The following is a 21,573-nucleotide window of genomic DNA, read 5'->3' on the forward strand; positions in this document are numbered from 1 at the left end:
CGGCCAATAGTGGACTTCACCACATCACCGCTACGTGCGTTATCCAACTACCTACATCGGTTGCTGTCACCCCTCACGGGGAAGACAAACACGTACGTGTACAACTCCGGCCACTTCATCGAGCTCACCTCCGGTCTCGAACTGCACGATGACGAGAGTCTCGTGTCCTTCGACGTGGTGTCTCTATTTACAAGTGTGCCTGTGCCTCTTGCGGTGTCTGTAGCGAGAGCGGCACTGTCGTCTGACACCAAACTCTCTGAGAGGACTTCCCTCTCCATCAATGAGATTTGCCGCCTTCTGGACCTCTGCTTAACCAGCACCTATTTTTCTTTCATGGGTCGATTCTACAAACAAACTAGTGGAACGGCAATGGGTGCAGCACTTTCCGTCACCGTGGCTAACCTCACGATGGAGGCGATCGAGCTGCAAGCCTTAGAGTCATTCGCCCCGAAACCCACCTTGTTCTTACGGTATGTCGACGATTGTTTCTGTGTGGTCAAAACCAGTTAAATCAACAACCTTCACCATCACTTAAACTCCATCGAACCGGCGATACAATTTACAATTGAGCTGGAGTCTGACGGTTCTCTTCCATTCTTGGACGTGCTCACGAAAAGAAAGTCCAACCGTTTGACATTCGAAGTTTACAGAAAACCGACACACACCGGCCGATACCTGAACTTCTCTACCACCCTGCTACGCACAAATCTTCTGTGGCTTCCGCACTTTTCAGGCCGGCAATTACTGTCTGCTCCACTGAAGAGGCTCTTAAGAAAGAGGTTACAACGATCAAACACGATCTAAAACAGAATGGCTATCCTCCCAGGTTTTTGAACAACGTTTACAAAAAACTTAGACGGAATGAAACAAAAGACGTCCCTCCTCCACCCAACCGCGTATGCGTCCCGTACAATCCAGGGCCCAAGCGAGACTCTCGCGCGCGTTTTGCGAAAATACGGCGTCAGTGAGACACATAAACCGGTGTCCACCATTGGACGCCTCTTCTCGCTTCCAAAGGATCGTCCCCCAAAAGAAAAAGCTCAGGGACTCATCTACAGGATCCCGTGTGGTGACTGCGCCGCCTCCTACGTTGGGGAAACTAAAAACTTCCCGGAACGTCTACGCCAGCATCAGTTAAAAAGAGTAACGTGCAGGGTAGTGCGCTGGCAGAACACGTCCAAAAAGAGGGTCACACGATTGAATTCAACAGCTGCTCTATTCTTGGCACAGAAAGAAACTGGCGAAGACGCCTTTTATTAGAGTCCTGGTACATCCAGAACACCAAAAATAACGTCAACCGGTCAGCCGGGACACTGCCAAGCGCCTACGTGTCCGGTTTGCGGTGCGTCACGCGAGGCGCTACGAACCAAAAAGCGCGTGCAGATACAACGGCCGTTTTAAAGAATCCAAAAACACCGGGCAATTTGTAAGATGACGACAAGGACAAAGCAGTCACCCGTGATCAAGGGGCCGAACTGGCCTTGAAACGTCGGGCTTCATTTCAATTTTTTTCGTTAGAGTTTTTTCCTTTTTTTCCTTTCTTTAAAAGAGATCTAAGATTTGTAATTTTACAAGAAAAACCGTCTTGTGAAATACTCCTTTGACGAAAAGTTTGATGGCTACATGCAGGCGTCGATTTTTCGGTCCATTTTAGATCGAGCCTGGTGACTTGGACTACCCTATACAACGACCATCCAGATGGCAGCCATTTTGATAGGCGCCAGCGCGCCCCCTACAGCTCGTGAAAGTTGCGTTTTCTGGGGTTTTAATGCGTTCCGGCTCACAAGCCGTCGTGCAACGGTAGCGCAAGACGAAGCTGTCCGCTCGCTCTACTTGCACGTTCAGCAGTGTCGGTTGCTCCACCATCGTGCAATGGATTGGATTTTTTTATCAATCGGCACGTGACTTCCGAAAGAGGTCTAAAGACGAACGCACGAAAGCAGCAGCGTCCGAAGCCAGCAACTGCAGACGCCATTTTCCAAAGGCCATCTGCTATAGCATCGCCCCACAAGAGCGACAAACACTGATTTTTGTCCGACGACACCACAAAGTTCTGTGTCGGTGATGCTGTCCCATTGGAACGACCGACAGCCGAGACAAGCGCCAACAAGCGCCGACAAACGATCGACGACGGACGAGTTCTTGTCTGTCGTTGGACTTGAAGAGCAGCAAGCAGTCCCACTGAGTAACATCTCTCGGAGACGAACTATCCTCCTCGCCCGCTTGTACCTTCTGTTACCTCTCTTCCAGCCCTTCTACCCTTTCTCCCGTGGCTCGCTCCGCCGCTCGACCATTCAGAGAAGTCCTTGTCAGCCACTGATCGTTTCCGCAGTTCCGATCCCTCGATTGCTCGTAATGGTAGCGGGCACGGCTTGCTTGCTGGCGGTCGTGTTGCGATAGGGAATTTGCTGTGGCTGGTTTTGCTCGCGAAAACTTGGAGCGTGAGGTGGTGCTTCAAGACGCCGAGGTCTACGCCCCTGCATCAGGATGGATACACCCATGTTCGAGGACTGACCAAATTAATACCGCTCACCACGAAGTAGAACACAACGTTCCGCGGCAAGCCATTTCGGCAGACAAGAGATTTGTCATTACGTTCTGTAATAACCGGGATGCCGAATTGTCCCCCAAAAAACGCCTGCCCCCGATAATTCGAATATGAAGTTACAAACATTCTCAAAATCGGCGTCAAATTCCGTGGCGCTGACCTATAACGCCTCGAACGACACAAAAAAGGAACGATTCGGGAATTCTGATTCGCAAAAAGTTTGGTGTCGATTGTCACGACTGTTTGCGGAAAGTCGCCAACGGCAAATGAAGACGAGTGGAAGCTTTAACCAAGAAACAAAGTAATCTTTTCCACTTTCACCGTGTTTGTCGGCGCGTTCTATGCCCAAAGAGCAAAACACGAAAACCGCGTCGCCAGACTCTATTTGAAGTGTTTTCCTGACAACTCCAGTCCCACTAGGATACAAGTTTCCTTGTCCCCGTGTTATGCGTTGTGTACGCCAGGTGGGAGGGCGGACTCCGACAAACAGGCTGTCCGTCGGTGTCGTCTGTCACTCGTTGTCGTGTGTCGCTGTCGTTTGTTGCTGTTGGTCGCTTTAGTGGGAAGCGGCTATAAAGAGAACGTGGCAAAGCTAGTTAAAGTCGTAGGCGCCGGTGTGGAGGTCGACGCTACGAGCGGGAGCCGGTCGTCTGGCGAATCTTTTGGAATTCCGCCGCTGCCTGGTGCACGCTCGAGCCTGATATTATGACCAATTTCGCCCGAGCAGAGCGTAACGAAACGGGGGTTTACCGCGGGTAGCTCGATTTGTTTAAAAGCACCTTGGAGTCCAACCTAGCGGTGCCGGGATAGTAGCAAACGGCATTCAGAAGTTGGCGCCTCTGTAGCTGGCTTGAGACGCCGCGTTCGCGTGTGCGGCTCAGAGCCGTGTATAGAGAGATTTTGGTCAATGGGAGGAACGGGCAGAGCCAGGGCGTGCACCAGATGCAGATAGAGGGTTCGGCATGCTCTCTTGGCCAACTGGAAGCCAAAAAGAATTCCCTGGTGGTGGTAGCGAGAAGCAGCTTTAAAAAAGAGCGTGAGTGTTAAATGTAGTAACACTTCAGAGTTGAAAATATTGATCATGCAAGAAGATGTGAGAAACGAATGTGCCGCTCGAACTCTGTTTTGCTCGGACAGTGTGTGACCGCTCGGACGGCTGGCTCCCGGTCTTCGGCGCCAGGTGTACGGATTACAACACGAGGTATTTTATGCCACTATCCGTTCGAAAAATTGTTGTACATGCTCTAGTCTAGAGTGTGCTCCGTTACGGTATTACGGCATATGATCATTGTGCTCTCCGTTGGCAGATTAGAATTAATTCGATTGTCCGTTCTTTGTTAAGGAACATTTCCTATGATTTATGCCTTGGTAAGGACATTGACATGTTTAAAGCACTACATTTGCCTGATTTTAACTCGCTATTGATGGAAAATGTTGTTCATAGGTATTTTGGGGATAGTCAATTTAAAGTTCTATATGTACCCTCTAGTATTCTTAAACTTAAAGAGCGTTGCCGGATACCTCGATGTTCGACAAGATTTGGAAAAAGAGCTCGTAGTTACTATGTACCAGCGTTTCTGAACAAACTACCCTCTAGTTTTCTAAATTAAAAAAAAAAAAATACAAGCTCAAGAAAGCCCTGAGGAATTTCAGTTCGTAAAGTGCTCACTAGTTTGCTTTTGTTATTCAAATTTCTTTGTGTGGATTTTATTTTTCATGTTTCCTTTTGCTTACGGCCAGTTTCACAGATTGTAAGACGCTGCCAGTCAAGCCCAAAGTGGCTTAGGCAGGTCTGACTTAACTTACGTTTTGTTCATTTCCAATAAAATTATTATTGTTATTAATAATAATAATAATAATAATATTATTATTATTCCACTAGTCGCGCTCTTCCACCATGATTTTGGATTACTGTGATTGAAACATCACGTGCATCATATTTTCAGTCACCGAGAGTTACTCCGATGCCCTTATTAATTTTGTTTACCGCGACCACCGCCATGGGTAATATTCCCGGCTTCTGGTTGGCCACATTAGAATTTGTGAAGGCGCCCTGGACTTCCCAAACAAAGTCTCTCTATATACGGCTCTGGTGGATCTATTGACACCCTGTAGACCTTCGCAAAAATCGCCATCCGCGCGCTGCCATCTTTGTCTGTTGGGCTGTGGAACGCCTTCTGAGCATGTGCTGTTGCTCTGCTGTGCGGTATAGCAGACCCTGCGCATGCGTCCACAGCTCTGTGACTCAGCATTATTTTCACCGGTGATAAGTGATGCAAAGGTCTATAGGGGTCGCACTTTTCGGAGTTGCAATGGTGGACAGCGGGACTTGAGCCGCCGGCGGGGCGCCGCGAAGCGGAGTGTACTGTGGGCCAGGTGGATTCATATTTTTAATGAGCCATCCGCGGATTGTCACCGTGAAGCGGAGAAAAGGGGGGAGGGGGGTGGCGGGTGCGTTAACACGCGACACAGTGACACACCCGCTGCCCCCCATTGTGCCTCCAAAAAGTGCAACCCTGACCATAGCAGACGGACATTATTCTGCGGAAGGAGGCGGAGGCGTGGCGAAATCAGGTGCGCACTTGGACACTTTCGATAAGAGTTCAAAATAAAAACTTAACGCAGATGGCTGATTTTCTCCAGCGGGGTTTGACGAGCCTTACATGAAAAGCATGTTCTTTTAGTCACCCGGTGGCTGTATTTTTTCTCCCTGGAACAAGTATCACACTGGCCAGGGGCCCTAAGTTGCACGTTTTGGACTCCCACGGCGACTATGGAGAAGGAAGTGACGTCAACAACGCAGCAAATGCTGATTGGATGTTGATTTATGAGAGATCAGTGAACATCCAATCTGCATTTGCTGCGTTGTTGACGTCACTTCCTTCTCCGTAGTCGCTGTGGGAGTCCGAAACGTGCTGCATAGGGCCCCAGGACGGAATGGCAACCAGTGTTGACATCACGTGCAAGTCATGTATAAAGCTCTGTTCAGCTTGCAGGTCGGCGTGATGGGGCGGTGCCCCGCCGCATCGCAAAATGCGGGGCTGTGACGTACTGGTCCCGTTAGTCGAGTCTCTATTTTGATAATCTTGCGCGACGGCATAGGAATGACCTTTTTCATGGTGGCCTGCCCGCGAGGATTGAGTGCAGATATGCTGGCATCGTTCTTTTCTGAGCCTCTCGTGCAGCGAGGCAGTGAGGGGTTCCCCTGTTCGCCGTTGCCCAGGTCTTATCGGGGCACGCGCTTACCTTTCCAGGGGTCTAGACCATGAGACTGGAAGACGTGTCCGGTTTTAGTAGGCAGCTGTAGAGGCCTGCTGTGGTACTGATCTGGGGCACCCGCTCAGCGTGCGCACGTGCCGAGATTCCGGTAACGACTTTGGCACCATCCATGCAGTGGAGGTGTTGTGGTGTTTTCTTGGCTTTTACTAGGCTTTGTGTGCGCCGTGTATTAAGTTTGCCCTCCCTACCACTCATTTATTTTCATATCAAACAATCAGACGACACGCGTTTCATGACTACTCTGGTCGTGGGCACTCGCGTGAAGGCACTGCTATGATTCGCCACTCACAGGCTGCTTCGGACATTTCAGGACATCATAGTTTCCTTCTTCGCATCGCGGGAAGCATAATCAGCACTTGCATCACCAAGCTCGATCAAAGCGAAAACTGGGAAACGATACTGCACTGTTTATAGTTAGAGCGCTCATCGTAAGATGGCGCCACCACCTTGAGTCGACGAACGCAACGCGTGCTGGCATAAAGCGACGTTCGTCGGCCACTGTGTCACGTCACGCCGCACCAAGAAGCCACCGAACGACCGTGTTTACAGTCCAGCCAGGTCCAGCGTAGACCAGCGCGGTCCAGCGCACCCCGACGAACTGCCCCACTTTGCGCATGGGCGTCTCCGTGGAAACCACATCGCGTCGATTCAAATTTCTAACCCAATTAATCGCACCCCTTTAATCGATTAATTAATCGATTAATCCGTTTCGTTCAGTTCCATGCATAATATTCTTTTAAAAATAAAAAAAATAAAAAGTTTTTTTGTTTTTGCTGATTATTTCATAAGCTGCACAATGTTCGATTTCGGATTTTAAAAGGAACCTTCAAGTGTAGTTCGTAACAGTCAAGATACCTACACTCACAAATTAATAATTCAGCCGCAGAAGCAAAGAGGTTCCTTGATATTCTCCGCCAGTTGCGAACTGCTTTGATTGCTCACATAGTCTCTGCTGCGTTAAATGGACACTCGCGCGGCGTTGAAGTGACTGGAAAACGTACAACCTTCTCCAGTTGCTTGGAGTTAAAAATCTCGCCCCTACAGTATACTTCAGATAAAAATTTCACCTCAAGTTTACCTTCATACAGGTGTACTCGGCCACGTCAGCGTGGTGAAAGCGTAGAATTTTCAATTTTATTTTGTTAGTCAAAATTTAACCCATTTACCGGTTCAAAAATTAATCGCGGTTAAAGCGTAAATCGATTAATCAGAGGCTAATCGGCCAAATGCCCAGCCCTACAGTTTACACCGTATTTCCGCTTCCAGGTCGGTACCAATCATGCAATCGGTCAGTGTGGTTCGTCCTCGTCGTGTAGTCACGCTTTGAAACAGCGGTTCTGGGCAGTGGTTAGCAGTTCGAAAACAAGAAAATGAGAGGGGATAACGAGTGCAAACCAGCATTTATTTTCTCCGAGATGTCGCCACAAATGTCAAGGAAAAACAAAAATCACAATATCGCGTCCGTCGAAGCTAGCTACTTGGCAGGTTCGCCGGAGTCATGCCTAGCGACTCCGGTAATTCCGCCGGGATGCTTCGATGAAATCGACGCACTCGATATTTCACAACTTCTTTCTCTGGCAGATGGTCCGTGTGTTACCATAGTAGACTTTCACGATGACTCAAGAAAGTGCCACCTAAGAGAGCGGACGATACTTAAATTACTCAGTGTACGCGTTCGAAATTGTAGAGCACTTTACAGAACACATACAAACAATACAGGATTCAGTCCCATTCTCATCGCGTACCGCTACTCTTCTTTACGAGCTGAGACGCCCCGGTGGAAAATTTCTCGCCGGCTAAATAGTTCAGATGTTTGACTGGGTCCGCCGTTTTTGCACATTTGACGGCGCTTGTTGTTTCGATTGGGAACGGCTGTCGACTAACCCAAATTAAGGTCATCCTCTAATTCTAATTAACTCTACCTTTAACGCGTCATCGAACTTGCTGCTTTTGCTGGCGCCCCAATACCACCGGCTCGTTAGATCCATGAACCTAGCCAGACTCGAGGGTAGCGTATCCTCGCAGCAGTCCACCTCCACGTCGAACACACTTCGCCCGGTCGAGCGCAGAAACGTTAAATATGCACACCAACACGGGAACACAAGAACACAAGAACAGAACACGACACACGGTGAGAACGGTATACGTTCAGATCGCAGATATGAGCGTCACACACACTCCGACTGGCCCCAACCAGCCCAGACATCTGGATTCCTGAATGGGGCACTCGCGCGAGGAGTCCATGGAATAGTCAATGTCGTCGGTCTGCGCTCGTCGACGACGCGAAAAGAGCATGCTCCACTCCGTCGTGAGCTCCGCCGAGGCGCGCTGGGCTGCGCTGCGCTGCCCTCCGTCACACACATTTCTGTCGGCGCCGCCATCTTGAAGCCACGTGACTCGCCCACCATAAGGTTGCTTTGTTTTCCGCTCCGCTCTCCTCCATTCGCCTTGCTACGCCCTGCCGTGCTGGTGCCAAATTCTTTTTTCCACGTTTCTCGTCCTTCTTTTCCTGAAAATTATATTGTGCAACGTTGCACTTTTATTTACTTGTGTTCTGTTATCGTGGAGATCGCTTCAAAAATCAGCTAATATTTTGTTTTTGTTTTTCTTTCATTTTTTTTTATGCGTTTGGAAACAGCGGTAACACGTGTGCCACGATCACGACCGGCCGCGGTGGCCCTTCCATGGGTGGACGATCTGAAGCTTTGGCCGAAGATTCAGCGATCATATAAGTATCAAATATGTGTACAGTTTTAAGTAGGACATCAGTGAAAAAGGTAGCACTCAGATGGCACGCTGTGAGCGGTTGATGGTGCAGTATAGCGAGTGATCACCTGCTGTTGCGTTTGGGAGGTGACAATCTCAGGTGCGAAACCAGGAGTCGGGGCTGTGGCTCTCTGGTCGCATAGCCCTGAAAAAACAGACCTGGTGTGAGATTACTAAAGTAGAACGTTTATGTGCAGTGAATATACAGTTAGAATGGTCGACTGGCTAATCGGTGACTTCGGGGTCCCTTAGACCATGTTATATAGCCCTCCGAGGGCGAGAAGACCCTCTGAGAGGGAGCAGCCTTCCTCGAAGTTGAGTGTTCACGTGGTGCTCGAAGTACGGGGACGGCTGATGAGATTTCCGTGTGTTCTTTCACTGAGGGGCAGATGATGCCACCCGTCGACGCTCTTGTCGCGTTCCGGTGTCTGATGCAAGGTGTCAATGCTCTTGCCGCTCAGAACTGAAGGCCTCGAAGGCCGCCACCGCGAAGGCCACCACCGGCCCGATGTCTCGAGGGCTGGTCTCAGGGACTTTGAGCGTGATTGTGTCTAGCGTCGTTGGCCCGCGCCGGGGAGTGACGTGACAAGAGGCTTTGCTGCCATTGGTGACAGGTGAAGGGCAACTCCACGACGGAGTCGAGGAAGGCCGTCGCAACAGTCCCTTCGCTACCCGGAAGTCGGTCCCGAAGAGGAGAGGTCAGCAGCCACTCCTCTGAGGGACCACCGAAGAGCCGATGAGGAGGAGGCGATAGGGGAACTCTCAATCCTGTTGAGTCTCGGCTAGATCAAGGCCTCCTGCTTTTCTCGAGGGCCGAGCCTTCTTCCTGCTCACTTCCAAGCGCTTGGTGTAGCTTGCGAAAAACCTTGGTGGATGACAGTATACAACCACGACCACACCGCAAGTGCGGTCTAACAAACCCCATCGAACTCACACCAGGCATTAAAATAATTTAGCATATACCCTTTTTATGTTCCAGCGCGTGCTCTAAAACGCCAAACTATGCCGAGGGAAAACGCTTAAAAAACCTCAACACGGATAAGACGAGTTAAAGTCAAACAAGCAGAAAAAAAAAGTCGGACTCCCGTGAGAATAACTCATTAAACAGCTGACTAAACTGAACGAAAAGCGGACATTTGAATTATATCTTTCCCTTTTCCCAGGGGCCACTACCACGACGTACATTTTCTAATCCCTCAAAAGGTCACCAAAACCGACACCACGCTTGTTCTTGCGCCATCGAAACTCTTCAAATCCTTTTCGCTGGGCTTGAGTATCGACTTGAAGCCGCAGCCAGGGAGGCCTGACTTGATCTGTATATGAACAACTTTTCAGGTCCGCGGTCCCATGGCTGCCCCTTCGTCGAGCTCCTTTGTGGCCCATGCAAGAACTTCTACGAGGCCAACGTCGCACTGGCCGCATAAGCGATAGCTTCGCTTGAGGAGCAGACCCGAGGCCAGGATAGCAGCCTGTGGCAGAGCACACGGAAACTGAGGATAACTGTAAGTACAGCTGGGTCCATTCCAAAGAAGGCCTCCCCAGAGAAATAGATTGTCAGGCGCTTGAACAACACTTTCCTTGAGAATGAGAATATAACGCATGTATTCAAATTTATGTTGGTGAAGACAAGGATTATTCGAGTACTCTCGGAGTAGCAACACGCTGAATCAAATGTTAGACAATGCTTTCAACACGCTGCAAAAGCCGCATCCATATGCCAGCGTGGACACCAAACGCCACTGTCGGTTGAGGCTTTCTTGACTCCCAGCGGAGTGACCCGCGTGAGGCATGGGGTGCCTACTAGGCACGCAAAAGAGCTGCCGCAAGAGCTGCTGCAACAACTCTGAGAAACATGTTTATTGCTAGCGATGGGGCGAACATTTTTCGAACACTAGTTTCGAATAAATTCGAAAGAGCGACCGAACATAAGGTGTTTCGGATGTTCTCGGATAGTTTTGGAGCAGTTGCTATATGCCACATTGTGAAATTTTCCAACTTTTCTAATAAGAGCCATTATAAATATTTAAAGGTCAGTAAAAAATTTTCCTAAGAAAATGAGCTTCGTCAAACCCAAAAATTTTAACCTTCCAAAAATGTGGGCCGTAGCAGCATAGCAGTTGTAGCCAATAAAACAGGTTCGATTTTACAATCGCCGTATTCCAACAATCACATGATTAAACTATTTTTCAACCCAACACTGGCTTCGCGGACGAACATCATCCTCGAAGCATTTGTGGTGCTCGTCCGAGCTAAAACTTGAGTGTCCCTATCCTTTAGAAGAAAACAAGCCGTACTGCCAATGTTTCGGTTATTCAACTAGGTCAAATTTCGTTTTCGGCAACATACATTGCACCATAACATTCGTCAGGACAAAGCAAGTTAGCAGGATCTCAAACACGGACGTGACGAAGCATTCTGCGTCTCGTGACTGGACTGCAGTGTTTGCTTGGTAATGCGGGTTATCTAAGTAAATAAATGCAACTTTCTTCATATCGAGGTGCAGTTGTTAAAAAAGCCAACGAAGCCACAGGAGCGCGCGGCCTCGAGCTATACGCTGCGTCATGCTGGCAGCGGAAAGAACTACTATTGGCAGTTGCAGGCTGGCTGCGAGATTAGCGGTTATCAACAGCCAGTTGTATGAGGGACGCCTTTTTCGGAGGTCGATACGGGGCAGGGTCATACTATACTTCGTTTCAGCTTAGATCCGAGCGCGGCCGATGGTATGAGCCGAAGGGCGAATCAAATAGCGAAAGGAGCGCAACGTCATGGTTACTCTCTGCAGTTGATAGGACCAGCGGGTCTTCGCCGTTTTTCTGTGCGTGCTCCTCCGCCAGCTTGTCCTATCAAGCACAGAGAGCACCCCATGACGTTGCGCTTTTTGCGCTGTTTGATTGGAACTTCGGTTCGGAACATCGGCCGCGCTCGGACCTAAGGGTAAACGAAGTATAGTTTGACGTCTGCGACGGCAAGTCCGGTTTTCGTCAAAATATAACTATTTTGTTGCCTTGACAACTTCACTTCGCGCACTCCTCCGGAGCATGCCTCCCAGCTCGTTCCTCCGAAGTCAACACAACTGTCATCGTTGGTAAAAGACGGCCCGTGCCAGTCGTTTGCAAAGCGACGTAGATGGAAACAAATCGCCTCGGCGTTTTTCGCGGCCTCGGAAATGCAGGAGCGAGCCGACCTTAAAAAGATACGTTTGAACTACGAGAGTGTTAGCATGATCCACGTAATACATGCTCACACTCGGAGCGGACGCGCGCGTTTGATCGAAGTGCTGGATTCGCTCTGTTAAACCGCGCCTTGGTAAGTACTTCGGGACCGCTCTTTTACGACTGCAGCTCGATACTGACTTGACACTCGTCAAAGAAAGGTTGGACCGGCATTGCGTAGCTTTTACGAACTGTTATAGCTCGATAGTGACGTACAGTCGTGTCAGAATAAAAATGACATACTAATAACGAAGTGTACTACATACCATGTTGCGACGGTAATCCATACGGCGTTTATTTGAGCTCCATACAGACTTGTGCTCCTTATTTGAAAAATGTAATGGAATACAATTACAAACTACCGAGCCTCAATGATGTAACGGATTACCGTTACAAATTACTTTTGCTGAGAAGTAACGGATTACTTTACTCGTTACGTTACAAATTACTTTCACGTTACTTTTTTCGTACGCTTATTAAAAAAACAATAGAAATTGTTTTTTATATTTTTCAAAAATGTTCTTTAACCAGTACTTTTCATTTCTGATACGTCCGTATTATGGTAGTGCTTGTAAAAATAAAATATTGTATTCAAAAGAAAGAGTGTAGGTGCACTCCGTTCACCTGTAAGCTGACAAGGCACCGAAAGCTGCAACCACATCCGCCAACCCGCTAGCTTCCGGCTTCCGGAAATCAGCCCTGGAATCGAGCAGACAAAGCTAGCGGTGCGCATTCTCAGTAGCAGCGTCTACGAGCTCCGCCACAAGATTCAAAGTTAAAGAAGCGATCTGCAAAAGCTCCCTTTTAGCTCAGGTGTTTCGCCTGTTATTCACACAAAAAAAAAAGAAAAACTTGGTTCTAGCGTTACAATGTATTGCCAATGCAGAATGCAGGTGTAACAGATTACCTTCATGTGTTTCCGTAGATTGGAGTTTGTTTTTCTTTTTCTTGTTGATGACAATGTGGCTTTGGCAAGCAAGGTATGCACTGAAACTCAATGTTTTCGTTCTCCTTAATGCCCTAAATTTTTAAAATCTCATTATGAGATGGCCATGGAGACGACGGACACTCCATGCCCGAAAACTCGACCAGTCTGTGAAAAAGTGGTGGTTACGGGTTATCGATCGTTCACCGGTTCTCACTTTCATACCAGTATTTGTGGAGGCCAGGGGAAGGGAGGGCATATAGAGCGGGAGAAGCGGTGGCCATCGGTCTCCAAACAATAGAGGATCACACCACTTTTTCGCGTCCTCTCTCTCGGTCAGCACTCCTTAGATTGGCCTAACCCCCCCCCCCCTTTCCCCTTTATGTTGACAGTTGACTAAAGTGAGGAGTGACTCGACCACCGAGCCCAGACAAGTGAACCAAAATAAGTATCGCCCGTACCCTCGAAGACAATGCTCTTAGCCTCGCGCCGAACGTTTTTCAGCCGTGCCTCAAAAGCGAGGTGGAATAAAGTAGGGCAAATCAAAGACAAAGAGAATTCGACCTCTTTGCGCTAGGCTACATTTGGCGCCTGTCCGTGTCGTACGTGTGTCTTCCATAGGCCTGTTTTGTTCGCGCCTTTTAACCTTCTAATAGACGCTACATCGTCTGTTATGCGAGTTGTCAACCCGCGGATCGAGAGGGTACGTACCCGCGTTTGATGTCTGTGTAGGTGGTGGGAGACGTCGAATAAGTTGGAAAGGGTGAAACGGTGTAAAAGACCAAAACAAATCAAAACGAAGAGCTTTCACCTGTCCGGGGGAAGAAGAAAAACACAATGGAAGGCGATGGAGAGCCTACTAGCATAGCCTCCTCTATACGGAGAAAGCCTGGCACGTGGCTAAAAAAAGTGGCCGCCGAAAGTAGGAGAGGAGGGGCGGGGAATCGGGAGCGGAGGGAACCTTCTTTGCTTGCGCCACAAAAGAGCAAGCGGGCAAACGCAGAAACTGTTTTTTTTTTTTTTCGGAATCGCGGAGAGGAGAAACTAGACGTCAACCCTTTCCCTTCGCCGTCCCTACGCCGCAGCCGTTTCTCCCGGAGCACGAAAACGACGGTGACGAAAACAGAAAAACAAACGTGGTTCGGGGAGCGGCCGCTCACGACCCAAGCGCTCGCGGACTATCTCTGCCCTTTCTGCTCTGCGCTACCATATTGGTCGCCGCTTCGCGCGCTCCTCCTCTCCTTTTTTCTGCGGCCGCGCTCCCTATGGCTCTGCCGCCGATGTGCCAGGCTTTCTCCGTATAGAGGAGGCTGTGCTACTAGGCATTGTCGTACTTGATATTCGTCTTTCGTCTATTTGTACATTCCTTGCCCGTTTTTCTAGTGGTTCTGGTGACCGGTCATACAAAAAATCGTGTTTTCTTTTCGGCTGTTCTCCTCTTCCTGATGTTTTCTATTTTGTTGAACTTAATAATAATAATAACTTTATTTTCCAAATGAATTGGAGGGACAGAAGTGAAAAAGCCTCCAGTGGATGCTTGACGAGCCCGAAGCCCCATACAATGACAATCGCAGCAGCACAAGAGAAAAAAAAAAAAAAAAGAAGCGCACACACGCATATACATAAGAAAGACAAAAAACTTCATCCGAATTATTATAAACACTACACAGTAGACACTGTTGTAGCCATAAAAATAACCTTATACAGTTCAAACAAATAAGTAGATAATAGGTAACATAGTAGTCATCGATGAAGAATCACAAGCGCAAATAGAATGAACGCAAATCTTTAGTCGATATGGAGTCTAAACAAATTTCGTGGCTAGCGAGGTAGTTGAGCAATTTAGGTATAGTGTAACGTATAGTTTGTGAACCATAGTTTGTCTTACAGCCGGGAACTTTCCAATGTTCCATGTGTCGGGTTAAATAGACGTGATCGTTCGGCACTAACTCGGGTAAGTCTGACAAGAAACACGATTTTTTTTTCTCGAGTTTTAAGCTGATGCATAACCTATAGTCATAGAAGTTAAATATTTTTAGCATTCTGAGCTTTTGAAACAATCCCTCACTATGGTAATCATAAGGCACATTACCAATAATTCTCAATATTCGTTTCTGCAATAAATATAGTTTCTGCAAGTTTGTGAACGTCGTGTTACTCCAAACGACGCTACAGTAATTCAAATGGGACTGAAACAGGGCATTATATATTAATAGTTTCACGTTAACGGGTAGGGAAGAACCGCGACGGTATGTTAGTCCTATAACACGTGACAGTTTTGTGGCTAAAAGTTCAATGTGGTTATCCCATGACATTCGTTCTGAGAAGAATACTCCGAGAGTTTTAAAAGTGCTGACGATTTCTATGGGGATGGAGTTCAATACGATGTCTCGCATTATTATTACACTCTTGTTTTTTGGCCGAAAAATTATGGCTTTTGTTTTCTCGGTATTAATGTTCAGACCATTATCTCGTGACCAGGCGTACAATTTAGACAATGTTGAATTGGCGACATCAATGAGTTCATCGCTGCTTGTGCCGGAAAAAAATATGCTGCTGTCGTCAGCATATATTACAAATTTTGCCGATGGATTTATATTGACGATATCATTTATATAGATGTTGAAAAGAAATGGCCCAAGTATACTCCCCTGTGGGATGCCAGACCTAAATGGTTTGATATTAGATGAATATTTACCAATGGGAACATACTGATTACGATGGTGTAAATAGGACCTCAAAAGCGATAAAGGCAAACCGCGAATACCATATAAATCAAGTTTACGAAGTAATACATTGTGATTTATGTAGTCAAATGCTTTTGTAAAATCGATAAAATACACCCAGAACCAGCTTTCTTTTATCGAAGTTTTTCAGAATGAATTCTTTTTGCTCCAGCAGTGCCAACTCAGTTGATCGATTTTTTCTAAACCCAAACTGTGCGGAGGTTAGCAAATTGTGTTTATTTGAAAACTGTACTAAACGAGCCTATATACTTTTTTCTAGTGATTTCGAAAATACGGGAAGAATAGAAATAGGTCGATAGTTGCTGAGTATGTTCTTATCTCCCTTCTTATGCAAAACAGATACTTTCGCTCTCTGCATTCCGGCAGGAAAAACTGCAGTTGTTAGAGATAAATTAAAAATGTAGCACACACATGGTGTTAATATGTCGACAACATACTTTATCGGTCGAATTTGTAAATCATCGCAGTCACAACAACTGCTATTTTTTATCTGCATAAAAACAGAATACACCTCAGAATCTGTGACCGGTTCTAAAAGAATTGAATGGTTATTTCGAAAGTCTATGTATTTACAAGATTCTTCCGCATTGCTGCTGTCACTAACCAAGTTTTTAAAGTAGTCGCTGAAAGTTTTGGCTAGGGACCATCCAGTCAAGGACACTCCTTCGTGAACGATCTTTTCAACATGCTGTTGTGTTGAACCGCTAACCGTTAGAAAGTTGGACGCCCGCCAGACTTGATCCACATGAGCAGACTGTTTCTGGAAAACGTTAGTGTAATAAAGAGCCTCAGCATTTCTTAGTAGCTTTGTTAATTGGTTCCGGAATGATTTAAACCTTGAAAGCTGTAATGGATCTCTCGTTTTGATCAATTTCTGATATAGCAATTTGTTTATATGTATTTTATCAAGCAAGTCCGGAGTTATCCATGGCTTCCTGATTTTTTTTTTTTACGTTTTTATTGATTTGTAAGGAAAGTGTCGTTTATAAATGGTTTTAACTGTATTTAGAAAGCAATCATAGGCAGTGTTGGCATCATCTGCAATAAAAATTGAATCCCAATTAGTTTCATAAATTTCCCTTCTGAAAGCCTCCAGACTATCTGGTGTTATACTCTGAACCACAAATGCTTCACTGCTATTAGCTTCATTGTATAAGCGCAAATTATTGACATAAATATTGGAAGGTGATCGCTTATATTGCATGTTAGCGTTCCAGCTTTAATTTTATCTGTTTCAAAATGTGTAATAAACAAGTCAATCACTCTTTCAGGGTGCACCGTCACCCTTGTTGGCGTCTTTATGACATTGAGGCATCCATTTGTGTTGATCAGTATATCCATTTGTTGCCTAGGATCGTTATCTTTCAACATATCAATATTAAAATCTCCTCCCATAAAGAGATCATATTTATTCTCATAAACGAAAAGGAAAGGAACTTCCAAGCAACTAGCAAGTTCCTGAAAAGGAGCTTCCTATCCTTATGCTGCTGAATTTTCTGCTAGTATTGCTTCAGTGACCGTATTATGCTCATATTTTTAAAAAGTAATGAGTAATCAAAGCAATCCGTTACCAATATTTTGTGACAAAATTACATTACAAATTACACCCGAAAAAAAGTTAACGTGGCAATTACAAAATTGCTTAAAAAAGTAACGGATTACAAGTAATCTGTTACTTGTAACGGATTACATTTTAAGCCTGGCTCCATATCACACAAAACTGCGAGATAGAATCGATGAGAGTCCCATTTCGACGGCAGCGTTCGTCACCGCTGCCTCGGAAAACAAGGAGATGACAAGGGGACGATATTGACCTCTTAATCTAAAATTGATATCAGCGATAAAACTATAATACGGGAAGGGTCCACAAGGGTGGCGCGGGCGCGTATTTCATCAGCAAGCTAGCCGGTAGTGGGCACTGGGCAGACCGTCTTGGCCGAGGCACGACCAACTCAATACTGGGCCAAGGACCGTCGGCGCAACGCTGCCCGGGTCGGAGTGCCTGCTAGGGCTATATCCTGCCGAGCTCGCTTGGTCAGTGAGATCGTTGTCGTTGTAGCTTTTCCCGAGTGTTTGTAGATCCAGTGTTCATGTTCGTCGTCGTCGATTTCAAGTACTTCTTTTTTCTTGCTGCTTGAAGTCAAGAACCGCAAGAGCACGTAGAAAAATAAATGTCCGTTGGTCGTCGCGACCAAACAACTGAGCGACGTCTTCGGTCATGCTGATTTGATCGTAGAAAGTGCGTAAGGCGGCTCCGGAGCTGTCGTAGGATTTCGTCGTAGCCTGCGCCAAACTTACGAGAATTACGTTTCGTGAATCTGGCCTCTGTTATTTAGCGCATGGCACTGTAACAATAACACGCCGCGACTGCCACTGCCCCCCGCCCAACACTGGACACAGCAACCTACAACAAACTTTCCGCAAAACGTTTAAAAAAAAATCATGATTTTGCTTGTTTTTTACGTTTCCGGCAGTGACGTCAAATATGTCGAAATAAATTACTATTTTTATTTGGACGGTAGCCGTCAACTGCCCCGTGTCGACCTCTGAAAAAGACGGTTTTATGAAGTGCTCTGCTGCCCAATGAGGTAGAGGGGCTTAGAGAGATAAACCGGAAGTTCGAAAGTGGCACCCCCCCCCCCCCCGGTTGCCGCCATGTTTTACGCAAAAGTGACCACTCTTCACGCGAACTCACAAGAGCCGGGACGTCACCGGTAAGATGGCAGTGCCCAGAGCTGGCGGATGCGAGTTTGTTCGGTGCGCGGTACCCGTGACTAGTTCCACTAAATAAGCTACGCTTCAGAATAACGACACTTGGCCATATTGTCTCTTAAAATCATGGTTGCTAGTTATCGGGAACTTTATCTAAAATCACAGGCAACGCTTTTCCGCCCTCCAGAAATGTTGAAACAGTTCCCGACAGAGAAATGCAATATTACATGACCTTTCTAACACCGAATCTAATGCTGAGAAAGTCGCACTTTTGAATCATGACGATCGGCAGTTCCGTCTGCTCCGCATAAGAACCAAAATGGCGGCGCCCACAACAATGCCGGGGAACGGAGTGCCGATACTCCAAGCGCAGCTCATTTAGTGGCTCTAGCCTCAAGAAGTTAATATTTTGGATGTCACAATATAATCCTGCTTTGAAACACCGAAAAGGTGCATCTTCGTCATCTTTCCTCTCTGACACGTGCGAAGCCATACCACCGAATTCGGCGATTCGCCACGCGCAGCGCGGGGCGAATCGCCACGTCGGTAATGACGAGCCCAGCGAGGCCAGCACGGAAGCATCGATATGTATACGTCTTTGGCTATCTTCGTGTCACTGGCTCTCTTTATGTGCTTCAAGGGTGGAAGCCTGTTGGACCAAGGTCCGGGGCCGCCGTTGGAGCAGATTGCTGCGGAGCCCTATGAGATGGATGTGAAGCCAGTGCAGCCGTATCAGGTGCCGGTCTCGTACATGCGAAGTCTGGTGTCCCAGCTGCAGGCAACTCCATCCGACATCAACTTTTTCCTGGAGCTGGGTCGCGATCCAAACGACTTTCTAGACATCCTAGACAACTACCAACACGGTATCAGTACCGCCATTCAGCTAGGAAACACACTACTAGGCCTGCTTTCCCTTGGTGGTGTGCTCGTCGTTGCCGGTCGATTTGCAGGCTTCTGCGGTGACGATGATGTTCAGGAGGCGTCGCCGCTTTACAACGCCTTCTACACAACAACATTGGGAGTAACGCTGTTCGCTGCTGCGGTAGACGTTATACTGGCCTTTATGCTCTACCAGAGTAGCAGTGACCTGTCAGCTTCCATCAACGTGCTGCCGTCCGTCAAAGCAATGGCTGTGAACGACTTGGCAGCCTTCGTCAAGAACACAGTGCAACAAAAACTGGTCATTGCGGAGCGCGAAAAGCGCCATCGACTTGAAGAATTAGAGGAACATTTCCACAGGGGATTCAGTAGCTACCTCAAGGCACGAGTACGAAAAGACATGAAGCTTTATGAGGTACCCAGTGTTAGCGATTGTGCCGAAAGCGTTCGCCAGATAGGTATTATGTTCATAAAAGACGGTGCGTCATCTATGGGACGACAATTATTGATGGCGAGCCAAAATCTTTCTCTCATGCACCACTTTCGCGATGATTTGTGTGATCTCGTGGCACGTAAAGTGGAAGAGTCCACGTCGAGAGAGCGGACTATATCCATGAAAAGGTTGCAGAGCGACTTTCCTGATGCTCGTGTGAAGGCAGACCTAAAAACTACGCTCAATGGCCTTGAAAATGCTGCCCACAGACTGATGAAGTACGGCGCCAAGACCGGCTGGTTTGATCGCTTCAAGTCAACCACTTCCTTCGCTCTACTTCCCGTGTTATTTCTCATGTTACTGGCGGTGTTCATCACTTTCTGCATAGGCGGAATGACGCAGCACAGCTTCACGGTAGGTCCGGAAGAGCGCAGCGTGGGCTCGCACATCGCCGGTCAAGCGCTCATCTGCTGTTCGTTCATTCTTTTTTTGTTTTCTCTGGTCGCGCTCTATATGGCCGTCGGACTATTTCCTTATGGGGCTGTGGGTGAGTGTTACGTGTGCCAATCATACCGCCAAGGAAGTTTTAAAGTGCTAAATCTGATCATGGTACGTTTGTGGCCTCTCAACGAGCGAGCAGCCATGTTCCAAGGAATCCACCCGAGTGAAGTACTGAGTAAGTGCGGCCGTGGAGATGCTTCACTGGCTGACCTCAGAGTTCCCTACGAGGTGCAACAAGACTCTGACATCCACGACTCCGCTATCAGCACGCCTAACACTTTTGCGAAGGGCACGACTACGCGTCTGGAAGCTGAGCAGCGAGCGCCCGTTCTTCTGGTCAATGACAAGCAGGTGTCCACACTGAGAGTTTCAGATATAAGCTTGCCTATTGTTATACGGTTACTAAGCACTGGAATTTCAAAGGAACAAAAACTCAGCAATAGAACGCGTCAAAAGACGATCGCCTTTCTCCGGAAGTGGGACAATCTAGATCTGACTGAAACGTCTGATCGCATTGCTGCGTCTAGCTACCAACGTTTTCTGCTCACCATGGTAGGAAAGTACTACTACGATTACGTGAATAGCCCAGAAATTAGCGGCCACATTGGAAATTGTGGGCCCGTCTTCACCGTAGCAGATAAAACTATGGGTGCCGTCTGTGGCGGCTTTGTAGATTCGCTTTTAGCTTATGTGTTCCTCCTGGTCATGGTCGCAGTTGTGTCAATCTTCCTGGTTGTCATGGCCGCCAAATCAGCCAAAAACTTTAGGAAAGGAAAAAGGAAAGTCATAAGAAGAAGGAAGAAAAAGAAAGGCAAAAAGAAGAAAAAGAAGAAAGGCAGCAGTGACACGGAAAAATCTTCGCCTTCCAAGACCCCTGCCAGTGCACCTGCTACGCCTGTCACACCTCCCTCGGCTAGCTCCGCCAGGCTCTCCAAGGCCTCGGAAGACGCCGTTGTTCGCATCACCACCATCCGGTCGGGCGACAGTCCCATGGGCTCCATCGACCGCTCAGACATTCTCGAAATCCGTATCCCCAGCCCGCCGGCTCCCGAGCCGCCGCCACCGCCCAGGACCCCGACGCACACCGTGGAGACGGTGCACATCAAGATCCCGCCTCCAGCGCAGCCACCGCCGCCAGTAGCAGCGCCTCCACGCCAAAAAGTCTCGACCATAGAGATTCACCTGCCGTCCCAGTACCTGAGTCAGGCGCAGGTGCCACCACCGCCTCCGACAAGAGCGGCTGAACGTACGGTATCACTCATCATCGGCGGGACGGAGGGCTTTCCCGTGGCCCGGCGGTCCTCGGGTAACACGACAGTGGTGCACGTCGATCAGGCGTCCCAAAAGCGGATAACGCACCACCGCCTGAACCCGGCCTCGTGGCTCTGGTCCCTGTGGTATCCGTTCTGGGGCGGCGGCGTCCACGAAACCGCCGTGCGTGTCTCTAGCTCGATTGAACTCTCTCCAGTGACGGCCATACCGTCCATTACGCACTTGCGTAGAGTCCGGTCTGGACCCATTTTGTATGCGGATGTTGCACCTGACTGTGCATACGGGTCTTGCACCTGACC

General features: G+C 47.9%; 1 protein-coding gene across 1 annotated transcript; it reads left to right on the forward strand.

Moving 5' to 3' along the window:
• Window positions 1-18,775: 18,775 nt before the first annotated feature.
• On the forward strand, window positions 18,776-21,571 carry LOC8036053. The gene is made up of 2 exons (XM_029981499.2): window positions 18,776-20,785; window positions 20,873-21,571. The coding sequence occupies exons 1-2, from the start codon at window positions 18,776-18,778 to the stop codon at window positions 21,569-21,571; spliced, it is 2,709 nt and encodes a 902-aa protein (XP_029837359.2).
• Window positions 21,572-21,573: the final 2 nt, after the last annotated feature.

Source organism: Ixodes scapularis, unplaced genomic scaffold (assembly GCF_016920785.2).
Source record: "Ixodes scapularis isolate PalLabHiFi unplaced genomic scaffold, ASM1692078v2 PGA_scaffold9__187_contigs__length_104089568, whole genome shotgun sequence".
Classification (NCBI taxonomy): Eukaryota; Metazoa; Arthropoda; class Arachnida; order Ixodida; family Ixodidae; genus Ixodes; species Ixodes scapularis.